Source organism: Ascaphus truei, chromosome 10 (assembly GCF_040206685.1).
Source record: "Ascaphus truei isolate aAscTru1 chromosome 10, aAscTru1.hap1, whole genome shotgun sequence".
NCBI classification, from domain to species: domain Eukaryota; kingdom Metazoa; phylum Chordata; class Amphibia; order Anura; family Ascaphidae; genus Ascaphus; species Ascaphus truei.
Genome location: NC_134492.1, coordinates 54,370,753 through 54,383,953, shown reverse-complemented (window position 1 = coordinate 54,383,953; position 13,201 = coordinate 54,370,753). Strand labels below are relative to the sequence as shown.

Below are 13,201 nucleotides of genomic sequence, written 5' to 3'. Positions count from 1 at the left end.
AGCTTTGCAAAGGTTCCGTTCAAAGACAGAAAACGCAAGCTGATCGGCGACATCAAGTTGGTCCAGTATTCAAACCTGGAGACAGAGTTTGGCTATCGTCCAAGAATATCAAGCTCAAGACTCCTTCCCAGAAACTGGCCCCGAGATTCTTGGGTGCTTTCAAGGTCCTCGAAAGGATCAACCCGGTCGCATACCGACTTGCACTTCCCCCTATTATGAAAATCCCTTCTGTTTTCCACGTGTCGCTCCTTAAACCCTTGATCCAAAATGCCCATTTTCCGGATCGCCCTCAGAGACCTAACCCAGTCATCATACAAGGACAACAAGAATTCGAAGTCCAGTCCATACTCGATTCTCGTTGGTCCAAGGGCAGACTTCAGTTTCTTGTACACTGGAAAGGATATGGCCCAGAGGAACGTTCCTGGATACCATACCATCATATCCGTGCCCCAGCACTCCTCAGACAGTTCCGTCAGAAGTTCCCTCATAGACCTTGGGAGGACCGTCTGGAGTCCGATCCTCAAGGGAGGGATACTGTAACGGATCGGGGGACTCTCAGTTCCCAGCGTGTCCCCGTCACCCCAGCTCCCACAGTGCCTAGTTCCTTCGCTCCCCTACGTCCCCAAACTCTACCTTCCCCCTCAGCCGTTCCTCCACATCTCGATCCTCACGCCCAGGCTTACACTCTGCGCACGCGCGCGGTCCCCTCACCAAAGGACATGATCGCGGGTTTGCTATCATGGCTCACGTGCTCCTCGGCGTGCCTTTATCACCCCTGTCCGTTCCCTACCTGGTTCCTCCGTCCCCCCTTCTCCTCTGTCTTCTCTCCCGTGCGCCTCCTCCGCTGGTCTTCCCCCACGCTCTGGTGCACGTGCATAGCAGGGTTACAGAGGGCGCGCGCACCCGCTCTTCTTACTTACTGCCCCCATGCTCTGGCTCTGCCCCCCGTCAGTTGCAGGCTATAACCCTTGATTACCTTCCTGTCTCCTCCCCTGCTCTCACCTATCCCTGCAATTACCCACTCTAACCTCTGCTCCACCCCTCTGTCCTATTGGCCCTTCTTCCCATATAACCCCACTCTGTCCTCTCAGTCCTTGCTCTGCATAGCTTTCCTGTAGCTCCTGTGTGTGCAGTGTCTATGCCTAGCTCCCTTGTCTGTTTCAACTCTGGTTCCTGTCCCTGCCCCTGTTTGGATTCCTTGCCTTAAACTTGAACTCTGCTTTGGACTTGCCTACACTGCTTTCTCCTGCCCTTGAACCCTGGCTTTCAGACATCACTACGCTGCTCTCTCCAACCCTTGAACTCTGGCACTTGGACATTACCCTCCGACCTCTGGCACCCCGGACTCAGCAAGTATTATGTTAACCCTTACTCAACAGGCCCGGTAACGCTACTACCACACTCCGGGCATGCCCTCACTGCTGTGGATGCATGTTATACCCTTACCCACCTCAGTACTGGGGACTGGCCAGGTCTGCAGGCATATAGGCGTTACAGCTACATAGTAGAAGAGGTTGAAAAAAGACGTATGTCCATCAAGATCAACCTATGCTAAATGTAGACAACAGATACTTTACCCTATATATATACTTGCTTATTTATCCAGAGGAAGGGGGAAAAAAGCCCCAGAGTCATATCATCCAATGATATCTCATAAGGGGAAAAATAAATTCCTTCCCCACTCCAAGAATTGGCACTCAGATTAATCCCTGAATCAACACCCTTCCCATTTATACTTATTTGGTATATCCCTGTATACATTTTCTTTCTAAAAAGATGTCCAACCTTTTTTTGAACAAATCTATTGTATCTGCCATCACAGTCTCCATGGGTAATGAATTCCACATTTTAACTGCCATTACTGTAAATAACCCTTTCCTTTGTTGCTGGTGAAATCTCCTTTCCTCCAACCTTAAGGGATGTCCCCTAGTCCATTGTACTGCTCGTGGGATGAATAGATCTTTTGAAAGCTCCTTGTATTGTCCCCGAATATACAGTATTTGTATATAGTTATCATAACCCCTCTTAGACGCCTCTTTTCTAATGTAAATAAATCTAATTTAGCTAGCCTCTCCTCATAAGTTAGATTGTCCATCCCCTTTATTAATTTGGTGGCTCTTCTCTGCACTCTCTCTAGTTCCATAATGTATTTTCTTAGGATTGGTGCCCAAAATTGTTCTCCATATTCCAGGTGTGGTCTTTCTAATGCTTTGTAAAGGGGCATAATTATGTTTACTTCCCTTCCATCCATTGCCCGTTTAATGAAAGATAGCATTGTGTTTGCCTTTGCAGCTACTGCATGACTTTGGGCACTATTGCGAAGCCTGATGTCTACAAGCACTCCTAAATTCTTCTCCATCAAGGATTCCCCCAATTTATCCCCATTTAATTTGTAAGTCACCTTTTTATTCTTGCATCCCAAATGCATAACCTTACATTTATCTGTATTAAACCTTATCTGCCATTTACCTGTCCACGTTTCCAGTCTCTCCAAGTCCTTGTGGAGAGAAATTACATCCTGCTCTGATTCTACTACAGGTGCACTGACGAGTATTCTAAAACTTATCTGGGGCAATCACCAACATGACTCTGGTACATGCTGCACATTTCAGTGAAATTTCTGCAGACAGACTAATGGCCCATCCGATTAACACAGCGGGGGTCCCTGGCAGTCCCATTCAAACTGAATGGAACTGCCAGGGACTCCTGCTGTGTTAATCCGATGGGACATTAGTCTTTCTGCAGAAATGTCACTGAAATGTGCAGCATGTACCAGAGTCATGTTGGTGATTGCCCCAGATTTTCCAAGGCAAGTTTTAGAATAAAGGCTGGTGCAGCAGTACCTTTCGCAATTTAGAATCATCAGCAAAGATGGAGACTTTGCTCTCGATGCCAAACTCAAAGTCATTAATAAACAAGTTAAAAAGCAGGGATCCCTGTACCGATCCCTGAGGTATGCCACGCATGACTTTAGATCAACTGAAAAAGTTCCATTTATGACAACCCTCTGTCTTTCCTTTAACCAGTTTTCAAATTAAGGTGCATATATTATTACTGAGTCCAATTTTCTTTATGTTGTACACCAACCTCATGTGTGTTTCCGTATCAAAAGCCTTTGCAAATTCTAAGTAGACCACATCAACTGCATTACCCTCGTCTACATTCCTACTTACCTCTTTAAAGAAACAAATAAGGTTAGTTTGGCATGATCTATCCTTCATAAATCCATGCTGACTATTACTAATAATTTTGTTTTCCATTATGTATTCCTGAATATTATCCTGTATTAAACCTTCAAGTAGTTTCCCCACTATTGAAGTAAGGCTTTAAGGTCTGTAATTCCCCGGTTGTGATCTAGCTCCCTATTTAAATATAGGCACCACATCTGCTTTACGCCAATCTTGTGGTACTGAGCCTGTGGTAATGGAGTCCTTGAATATTAAATATAATGGTTTGGCTATTACTGAGCTTAACTCCTTGAGAACTTTTGGATGTATGCCATCGGGCCAGGTGCCTTATTTACTTTAATTTTTTCAAGCTGCTTATGAACTTCTTCCTCAGTTAACCAATTGTTCATTAATATGGAGGTTGTGGATCCTTCCTGTGGCACTACTATTGAACTTGATTCTTCCCTGGTAAACACAGAGGCAAAGAACTTGTTTAATACCTCAGCTTTTTCCTTATCTCCAATAATCTGCCGACCAATCTCTCAATGAAAGGGTCCTACATTTTCTTTTCTCATTTTTTTGTTATTAAGGTACTTAAAGAACTTTTTAGGGTTGACCTTACTTTCTACTGCAATCCTTTTTTCATTATCCATTTTTGCTAATTTGATTGTCCTTTTGAAATTTTTGTTACATTCCTTATAATTCTAAATTCGGCAAGAACCGTCGCGGGCACGAATACCGAGAGCAGATTGCTGATGAAACAATGGTCCAGCAGAGTGCTCAAAAGTGGGGTAATATTTAAAAATGGTGAGAAAAAAAATAAACGCACTCCGTGTTCAAGCTGATGGTACTCCCTTAAAAATACAGGCAAATGGCACTCAGAGCTCTCCATGGCAATCATGGCCACTTGGTCTCTGAAAAGACTTTAGGATTAGTAAACGATTGGTTCTATTGGCCTTGAATGGCCCATGATGTGGAATAATACTGTAACAACTGTAGGAGATGTGTACCCAGGAAAACCCTGCCACAAAGAGCAGCACCCTTGATGAATATCACCAGTTGTGGGGCTATGGATTTTCTATCATTAGAACTGGACAGGAAGAACACCAGCAACATCTTGGACTATGGACTATGGACTATTTCACCAGGTATGCACAAGCATTCCTAATGAAAAACCAGCGAGCCACTAAGGTGTCGTTAAGGTGCTCTGGGAAGACCTGAAAAACTGCCAGAGTTGTCCCAATCTTCAAAAGTGGGGACAAAAACACTCTCAAACTACAGGCCATTCTCTCTTCTCCCAATACTATCCAAAGTCATGGAAAAATGTGTTCACTCTCAATTAAGCGATTACTATACCAAGACAAATTTCCCTAGCCAATTCCAATCTGGCTTTCACCCCAAACACTCCACCACAACTACCCTGCTAAAAGCTTGCAATGAGATCCAGTGTGGAATGGAACAGGGACAACTCACAGGTGCAATATTCCTAGATTTTGCAAAAGCTTTTGATACTGTTGATCATGCAATCCTGCTAAACAAACTCCAGTGCTCTGGAATAGGGAAGCATGCTTTAAACTGGTTTCAGTCCTACTTATCGGGTAGATCCCAACATGTGTCCATCTCGGACTCTAACTCCAAACCCTTGGATATCACCTGTGGTGTCCCGCAAGGCTCTGTTCTGGGGCCCCTACTCTTCTCAGTGTTCATCAATGATCTTCCCACAGCGTGTAAAGGAGCTTCAATACACATGTATGCAGATGATAATCCTATATGCACACAGCTCTAGCCTCTCCGACCTTGAACACATACTTCAGTCTGACTTTTTGAGATTAGAAAACTGGATTTCTCAAAACAAACAATTTTTTTAAACACTGACAAGACTAACAATGGTATTTGGGGCCAAGACTACATTTTTAAAGCTTCCAGTGACTGAGCTCCAGATCAGAACCAACACTAACACCACCCTAACTCCTGTTACTAGTTTGAAATACCTGGGCATATGGTTTGACTCCCACTTAACATTCAGGATGCACATTGATACCCTGACATCCAAAACCTGTGCCAAACTAGGTGTACTTTATAGGAACAAATCCTCCCTAAGTCTGCTCGTCAGAAAACGTACTGTATCACACAGCAGATGCTAATGCCATTTATCGACTATGGAGACATAGTATACGGCTCGGCACCCCAAACCCACCTTAGCAAACTTGACAACCTCTACATTTCAATATGCCGTTTTGTTCTCCAATGCAACTTCAACACACATCACTGCGAAATGCTCAAAGAACTAGATAGGTCATCACTCAAGTCTAGGCTCAAAGTTCACCTTTCCTGTCTTGCCTTCAAATACTTTCTGGGCAAGCTACCCATCTATCTGAACAAGCTCCTCACCCCTACCACATGCAGCACCTATCATCTGAGATCTGACTCCAAAAGACTGTTCTTGGTCCCAAGGCTTAACAAAGAATCCGGCCTCTCCTCCTTCTCTTTCCATGCATCCCAAAACTGGAACAACCTACCGGAGACTCTCACATCCACCACCAGTTTAAGTTCTTTCTAAACTAAGGCTGTCTCACATTTTAATCTGGTCTGTAACTGTTACATACGCCTATAATATATATTATCTTTAACTGTGCATGCAATGTCTTTTATATAATGTATACCCTGTTCACTTATGTAACTGTATTTGTAACCATGTATTATTTGACATCTTAACTCTATGCCCAGGACATACTTGAAAACGAAAGGTAACTCTCAATGTATTACTTCCTGGTAAAACATTTTAGAAATAAATAAAAATAAACTATTTTGTTCACTATGGACTGCCTGCAATGCTACACTCGGATCAAGGGCGGGACTTTGAAAGCCGCCTTATCAAGGAAATGCTGAATATATGTGGAATAAAGAAATCTCGAACAACGCCCTATCATCCCCAGGGGGATCCACAGCCGGAAAGATTTAATAGAAACTTGATGAATATGATGGGCACTTTAGACTCTAAGGGAAAGACACAATGGCGACAGCACGTACATATAGTACATGCATACAATTGTACCAGAAACAACGCCACAGGCTACTCCCCGTACTATTTGATGTTTGGAAGAGAAGCTCGGTTACCCATTGATATTTGCTTCGGGGTTGCTGTAGATGGTTCATTTGCCACCTACATGAAGCATGTACAGAAACTTAAAGAGCAGCTAAAAGAGGCATATCGGCTGATAAGTACAACCAAGGGAATGAGGGTCGATATGACAGGAGGGTGCGAGACCAAGAATTACAAAACTTGGAGGGGGTGCTTATTAGAAACATGGGTATACCGGGAAAGCAAAAACTAGCAGATCGATGGAAACCTGAGCCATATGTTGCCCGTCTACAGATTTAAACTTGAAATGGGAAGTGGGCCAGAAAAAACATTACATACAAACCATCTGTTACCCATAGGTCGATTGGTAAGATGCACTGTATGAGAAGATGCACAGGTGCCTAAAGTAGATACCAGGACCCGCAGAAGTGACTTGTAAAACCGAGGGCAAAGCTCAAATCGTAGCCTATCCGACTCATGTCCACAGAGCAAAGCGGATGACCGATGAAGATGAAGGATTATAGAGGAGGGGGAATGTTGGGACATCTGTCAGATATTCTGAATCAGAAAGAAAGGGATCCTCCTAAAGAGGTTCCCCAAATGCAGCCCCAGGAACAGAGGGATGAGCATAGCTCCATAATGTTCCAAGGTCACGGCCAATTCACCGCAGCTTTCACTTTAGCCGGATCAGTGGCGATCCCATCTGCGGACACAATGTGTCCCACGTAGGTCACCGAGGTGTGACAGAACCGGCACTTGTTGAGTGACAGTTTCAGGCCTTCTTGCCCCAGACGGTCCAGCAATTCAAGCAGCCATTCTTCATGTTCCAAGAAGGTCTTACCAAAGACAATAATATCGTCCAGGTAGACCAAGCATTCCCGACAGTTCATGTCACCGATGTTTTTCTCCATTAGGCGCTGAAAGGTCGTGGGACCTCCACATATGCCTTGAGGCATGCGCATAAATTAATAGAAGCCCAGGGGCAGACGAAAGCAGTATTCTCCTGGTCTTCGGCACTCATCAGTACCTGGTAGTACACAGACCGCAAGTCCAGAACACTGAACCACTGGCTCCCAGATAGTGCATTGAAAATCTCTTCGATGCGGGGAAGAGTGTACTGATTGGGGACGGTGCGATAGTTCAGTGTCCGGTAGCCGACACACAATCTGACCGACCCATTCTTCCTCACCACCAGGATGGGCGAGGCGTAGGGACTCCAGGATTTGGTCACAATCCCCGCTATCTCCATCTCTTGTAAAACGTTCCTTACATCGTCCACATCCTGAGGGGCGACGCGACGAGCACGTTCGCGGTAGGCGGTGGTGTCAATTTTGCAGGATAGTGTGTTGGGCGTTTCGGCTGCAGCCTAGTTCCATCTCAATTGTGGAGAATAAGGCCCAGCATTCTTCCAATCTGGCCATTAGTCGGTCTTTCAATTCGGCCAGCATGGTTGAGTCTCCAAAGTTAAAGGGTATTCACATGAGGCATAGTCTCCACGGGGGTGACAGCGTATATTCGCTCCAATCTTCGTCCATGATCAAAGGCCATGGGATATGGGGAGATATTTTGGACACATACTTTAAATCTTCCAGGAATCTTGGAGGACAATTCCCGCACTTCCGGCACCAGCTCGTAGCCTCGCTGTGCGTCTTCCTCGGATGTACTCCTCTCCAGAGAAAAGAGGTGATCGGCCTCATCTCGGTCAGGGTAGCAGCATAATGCGGTCATGTGCTTCACTCCCCTGGTGGGATCTCTGTTAATCCTGCCTGTAGGTTGAAGAGCTCTCCATGTCTGTCTAGTGCAGATTTCTGACAACACTTGTCCAGAAGGATGGGATGGTGTGAGGAATCGCTGCCCACTACAACTGAGGTGTACGTTGGTGCACTTGATGAGGTGTCTACACCCGGGAGAGCACATGATGGGATGTAGGGATGTTACCCGCGAAGCCTCCGCCTCTACATTGGGTGGTGTTCCGCCTGGACGGTGTCACCATGAAGAATGTCCTTTGCTGTAGGTGGTGATCTGGTCCCAGACCACCGGAGGCCAGGTTGCGGCGTGTCCTGACTGTGTCCCTCACTTTTATGCTATCTATGGGCCTGTCCCTGCAGCAACCACAAGCTGAGAAGAGTCAGGGCCTAGCTGGGGCCTAACAGGGGGTATCTGACCTAGTGCAGGTACCACAGATACCTCATACCCAACCTACCCCTTCCTTGTCCCAGCCCCGACTGGCGTGGATGCAGAGCATGAAATGTATCTATATTCCCCTTGCAGGGGAAGCTGCAGCCCTATTAGCTGCTCTAGGCCACCTGACCTGTCAGAGGCTCATGGGACATGTAATCCTTGCTGGGAGCCCTTTCCCATTGTCCCATTTTGCTTGTCACTGCGCATGTGCGCCCTATTGCGCATGCATGCGCAACTGCAATATGGCGGCGCCCTTTACTAGGAGTCGCCGGCTCACACCTCCCCTCAATGCTGCCTGCTGTAGTAGAAGTTAGGGGGGCCCAGGTGGAATTCCGTTATAAGCAGTGTTCGACAAACCTATACATTTGCTCGCCCCGGGCGAGTGGATTTAACCCCCGGGCGAGTAAATATTGGCCCAAGCAGCACACGTTTGGTACTAGGTGGCGAGTAGATTTTTTTGTGTGGCGAGTAGATTTTTTGGTGATTTGTCAACCACTGGTTATAAGTATTATTGTGCAAATACCCTGTCTGATCAACAGGGTATGTGAAGTCAGTTGTACTGACTGTAATATATATAACAGCAGAGGCGCAGCTTTAGTAATTTTTAGTAGGATTGTAGAAACACTATGTAGTTATGTTCTGGCCCTGATCATTAGGGTCACATGAGATGTGTAGCCATGTGTATGTATCCATGTTTAGAGTTATAGGTTTAGAGTTATAAAGTTTGTCATAATTCATTACTGGTTTGTTGTGTCTAATTGCTCCTACATCCCACTCTGTGTACCACCCACTATAAGAGTTCAACCCCAAGTTATAGAACTCAGGCCCCCACCTCACGCTCTATAGTATGAGGTAAAGAGAGGTTACATCACTAAATGCGATGATGATAAAAGAAAAATAAGGGATTTGTCAGATAAAAATATGTTTTGACCTGATACTGTAGGTACGACCGTAAACATTTATCGCATTTATAAAGAAGAAATAAAATGTATACTGTATATGTGCCCGGTCTGGTTATTTGGAAATAGTACTATACTTATTAATACATTTCAGAGAAGGACTCCAGCCCATCGCTGTGCATTTCCGGGGCGCGTCTGGTTCATATTCAATTTTAAATCCTCTGTTGCATGTTAATTCAATGATATCACCCTCTCTGTACACATCCTTGTCCTTCACAACTGCACCATTCGCTACACTTTCAGCATAGCAAGCAATTTCTAACAGAAAATAAGATGTGTTAGGCAAAAGAAATATCCAAATAAAGCAAGTTATTAAATAGTAAAAAGAAACGTTAACATATTATTAAATAAACATTACGGCAAAAATCCAAATATCGCAGCTAATGAAACACAAAATGTACACTATATTTGATCTGATTAATTAACATGTGATTAACCCCAGAGTGATTGCAGAAAAGGAAATACTTGGAACTTTTCACAGCACGACGGCAGAGAGAGAGAATCCCAAACACAGAAGAATCTTCCTTTAGTGCTCTGTGACCCATATGGATTTCCATGCTGCCAGAGCCCAGTATACAGTAGGTAGCCAAAAGGTAACCAAACTCCCAGTTATCAGGGGGGAAACAGCCTGGAAGGAGGGAATAACCACCAGGCATATGTATCCCACTACAGGCTGTATATATGGAGCCCCCAAATCTTGTGGCCCCATTGGCAAATGTAGAGGAAAAGCTGTGTTCCTATTATTACTGAACCTTACAGCTTGGAAATTATGAGCTTGAGACCAAGTACTACTTCTGTACAGGGAGAATAGTTTTAAAATAGAAACAGTGCTGTAATATTTCTCCTACAGAACCTCCTACTTCACCAAACATTTACCAGGGAAATCCTGTGTGATGATGTCACTGTGTGATCAGCAAATGCTTGTACAGCCAGCGTTCCCCCTCCCCACTTTCCCTTATCTTTATTGTCTCTCTGATAAGGACAGGGTGGGATAAGGGGAAAGAAAACACATGAAACACAAACACCCCCATTTAGTTGCCCTTAAGAAATGCAACTGCTGTCTATGTGGAATTGCACCTTTTAATTGTGTGTGAACTGCACAAGTACCCCCGCTTCAGCGTTGAAGTGTGTGTGTTATCAGTGGGGCACCGCTAGGTAAATAAGTATCAGAACAATGAACAAGAAAAAGAGACCTAGTGTGGGCACTCAACCGATGGTGTAAAGTTGGGTTAATTAAAATAATCTTTAATGTCAACCAAGAAACTAAAATAATGGGTGTTAAAAACAATTGTGATGCAGCTTTGATCCTAGTTCAAGTGCTAAATATGCCCTCTGGATCAACTACTAGTATTGTATGATGACCAAAATGTATCAGTCACGCATATACTAAATCAAAGATTGATCTGGATCATACAATGTTGATCATCGGTTCCCAAAGTAGGTGAACACAATAATTAAAATATACGGGTATGTAAAGAGACTCTCACCTCAAGCGTAATACTTGGGCTGATAAATACTAAGGATAGGAGTGATCGTAACCATATACACTGGTGTTCCAAGGTCTCAAGGTGGTATAGTATTGGGTAATGAGACCCCTACAATTAGAGACACTAGGACAGTTTCCCAATAGTTAAATTCATAACCCTATATATATAGTGGGATATGCTTTAATATGTAAAATTAGAGATTGATGAAAAATGTACCCGGGTAGGTTCTCGAAATGAACTTAATGAGGGGTTCATTAAAGATGGTTATCGTTATTAGTTATTAGTTGGGGTAAACCAAGAATAATTTCCCAATGATACAAATGGTAGTTAGAAACTAAATGTGTGTGTTCTGGTAGATGGCCACAATATCCCCAAATAAGTACTTGTAAATCAGGGGGGGGGGGGGGTGATAAAAGATGGTTCCCAGACAATATCACAATTGGATAAAGGGGAAGAACCACTATTCTAAAAATATTTGATTGTGATAACAACAGAAAATGCCTCCAAAGATCCAATATGAATTTAACAATCTAATGGGCTAAATTACCAATCTGATGAGTGGATTAAAAATTCCAAAGCCACAGAGGAACAGCTGATAAATCAGTGTAACACAGGAGAAGGCTCCACGTGGCTCTGGTATTAGTAGACAGCCATATACTGTAGATAGGTTTAGACAACTAAGTATATAAACTTAGACAAGTGACCAGATATCCCCAAATAAGTTCTAAGTATGAACTACCAGAGGGGTTCTTAAATAATGGTCTGAAAATTCACTCTTCGTGGTACTAGGAGAAAGATCCCAAATCCTAATATATAGGTAAGCTCTATAAAGATGGCGGCGACACTGGCACCGATGCCCCAAACTGGGGCCTGTAACTTGGGAAGCAGGGAGTCCCTGAGGCAGAAATCAATGCGGTTCAGCTCAGGGGACCCCCTGCTCCCTCACACTATTAATAAAAATACATTAAAGCAGCTTCATTACCTTAGCGGCTATCCGCTAAGGCAATGAAGGGGTTAAGGCACAATAGCATGTTTATTGGGGACAATTGCCCCCAATAAACATAGCAATATACAACAAACATTCCCCCCCCCCCGCCCCCTAACACATACAATACAGTAATGGGCAAAATAACTATTATCCAGATATGGATAATAGATTATTTGGCCATTATGAAACACATAAAACATGCATAAATAAAAACATGAAATCTTAATCTGAAAATCAGCACATTGCATCTTACAATTAAACCAGCAGCTAGACAAATGTATATCAAATGTCACACAATTGCATTGAGTGTGTACATGATGCAATTAATCTGTGCATCATGAACACTATACAAAATCAATTTCAAAATAAAATACACTATGAACAATTTCCCCTAACCACCAATGCCACCCACAAAATCAAATATTAAGTAAGCAACATAAATACATTTACCATCAATCAATTTCCTAAACCAATTACAGTACAATCCAAATCAATTATTCAATTCCCTATTCAATTCCTAAAGCCAAACCATTGCCAAAATAATTCTAATTGAAAGTAACCACCATCATTCAACTCTAACTACCAGAAATAAGCCATTAAAAATAAAATGTAACTAAATAAAAATTACATTACACACACCAATGTATAAATAAAGCTGCTAAATACATTAGAAATACATGAGATGCATAAACATTAGCAAAACAATCATTTATTATCCTTGTATGTATATCCATATAGACAGTGTTCGACAAATCCATTAAAATACAGGCCCGTGGCGACTGGATTTGGCCCCGTGGCGACCTCCTCATGGCCGACACCAAGCAGGGCGGGATTGGGAGCGGGACTAGGTGGCGAGTAGATTTTTTGGTTCGGCGAGTAGATTTTTTGGTGATTTGTCAACCACTGCATATAGACATACATAACATACAGCGGCAATAAAAGAGCATAATACAATGCAACAATGCATTTACATCCCAAAATCACATACAATACACCCATTCAGTGTCCCTGAATGTATGTATATCCATAGGGATCAATTCAGGGGAATTAAATGGAACTAAAAAAAAAATACACACGAATAAAAAAAAACCTGTAAAAGTTAAAATAATAAACTTTTCTTTTGTTTACTTACCATTAAATGCCCACTCACCGAAATCCAGGGGAACCAGAAGCTCTCGGACCAAATCCAAAGGTAACCATAAAATAAAAAACCATTACAATCCACGTCTGTGTCTTCTTTCTTCTATTTGTAATCCTTTTCGTCATTCTTGGGGTCTTCTTTTCTTCTTTGGGGTCTTCTCCGTCTTCTTCCATCTTCTTACGCCACGCCCTTCTTA

General features: G+C 43.3%; 1 protein-coding gene across 3 annotated transcripts in view; it reads right to left on the bottom strand.

The window, feature by feature from the left end:
• Positions 1 to 13,201, bottom strand: part of LOC142503955 (complement factor H-like) — a 721,803-nt gene that overhangs the window by 238,837 nt on the left and 469,765 nt on the right. For 2 of the 3 annotated variants that reach the window (XM_075616958.1, XM_075616961.1), the window contains exon 11: positions 9,471 to 9,647. The exons of the other annotated variant lie outside the window; for it this stretch is intronic. In XM_075616958.1, the coding sequence (XP_075473073.1) occupies positions 9,471 to 9,647 (177 nt within the window). The remainder of the gene's footprint in view (positions 1 to 9,470; positions 9,648 to 13,201) is intronic. 3 annotated transcript variants of the gene reach the window in all.